General features: G+C 48.5%; 1 protein-coding gene across 1 annotated transcript; it reads left to right on the top strand.

Moving 5' to 3' along the window:
• Window positions 1–19: 19 nt before the first annotated feature.
• Window positions 20–1,220, top strand: SARC_16083 (hypothetical protein; the record flags this gene model as incomplete). Its single annotated transcript, XM_014289806.1, has 2 exons — window positions 20–226; window positions 999–1,220. 2 exons carry the CDS (start codon window positions 20–22, stop codon window positions 1,173–1,175), a joined length of 384 nt encoding a protein of 127 aa, XP_014145281.1. The 3' UTR covers window positions 1,176–1,220.
• Window positions 1,221–1,457: the final 237 nt, after the last annotated feature.

Raw genomic sequence — 1,457 nt, 5'->3', positions numbered from 1 at the left:
GTTCACTGTATGATAGTATATGTTCATATTTTCACCGTATGATACTTTCTCTCCATATGTTCCTGTTCTTAGAGCGGGGCTGTATCCCAATCACTTTGCGTATGATGCTGATTTGGTGGAAGCCACGAGAGATGCACAGCAATGGCTCCGCAATCACGCACATGGACTACTCAAAACACCCCGCAGCACAACCACCACACAACCAACCCACACCACACACAAAACGGTACGCATGGGGTATGTGGGGATCTAGGGTTTAGGGTTTTAGTGTGTCTGTTGGTGTTGAGAGTTCAGGGTTTAGGGTTCTATGGGTATGAAGCGCTGTAGGGTTAAGGTTTGGTGTTCTCCTGTGGCCGTAGGTGTGTAGTAGTGCAGTTGCTTGTTGGTGTCTTTGCGGTAGTATGTTGCTGCAGTGTGAAGTGCTCCATTGACCCGATGGGCTACTGTGATGTTATCAGAGATCTGAGCATGCGAGTGTGTGTATCGCAACTTATTATGTGTATATGTTATAACATCGGTTATGGTTATCGAACGACTACCCGTTTCGCAGCTAAAGCACTACAACCCAAGAGAGGGTATTAGAGTTTAGGGGTTCTAAACCGCTGAAGAAAATAAACCAAACAACTAAAGTAGGAAACCTTAGACCCTAAAGTACCACAACAACAGTCTGTCTAAACTTAAACCCTAAAGTCTAAAGACTCATCCCTTTAAGAACTAAGTTCGTCTCGTCTTAAAAAGAGTTTTAGGGTTTTAGGGTTTTAGGGTTTAGTAGGGCCACGGCAACAAACACCTGGCGGTCGCCACAAATCATTTCCAGACATCAGGCATTGTGTATAGCGAAAGCGTGTAACCAAATATATATATCCGGAACCCTGAAACCCCAAACCCTATATTCCTTACCCTAAACATGCACACAAATCTCTCCATACCCACATGCACACACATCTCTCCATACCCACATGCACACACATCTCCGCATACACATCTCATACCCACAGGACGACGCCAGTACCGACGACGAGATTGTGAGTGTAGATGAATCACGAGTGACACTGACCACCTCACGCCAAACGCTCACTCTGACCACTGTGTGTGCCACGGCAGCTGAGGTGAGTGGCACAGGACCACCACACTGGGTGTTTAAGGGTTTTAGGGTTTTAGAGTTTTCGCCCTGAGGTGAGACTGTGGTGTGACAGTTGGGGTGGCATGGGCGTAGCTGCACCTGAGCACACAGTGGGCGGCTGTGCAGGCACGAGACTCGCTGCACAGGTGGTTGCTGTGTACGTCTGTTCACATCAGAGTGTTGTTCCGACAGTTGTGCTGTTAAGGCTATGGGCTGGTTGTGAGTACGTCCGGCGTGTGGTGTTGCACTGCTATGTCGTCTACGTCTGCCTGTGCAGATCTGCTGTGTGAGTATGTGGGGTGTGGCTGTGTGAGTGTGTGGGGTGTGGCTGTGT

Source organism: Sphaeroforma arctica (assembly GCF_001186125.1).
Source record: "Sphaeroforma arctica JP610 unplaced genomic scaffold supercont1.7316, whole genome shotgun sequence".
Classification (NCBI taxonomy): Eukaryota; class Ichthyosporea; order Ichthyophonida; genus Sphaeroforma; species Sphaeroforma arctica.
This window is presented reverse-complemented; position numbering and strand designations above follow the sequence as displayed.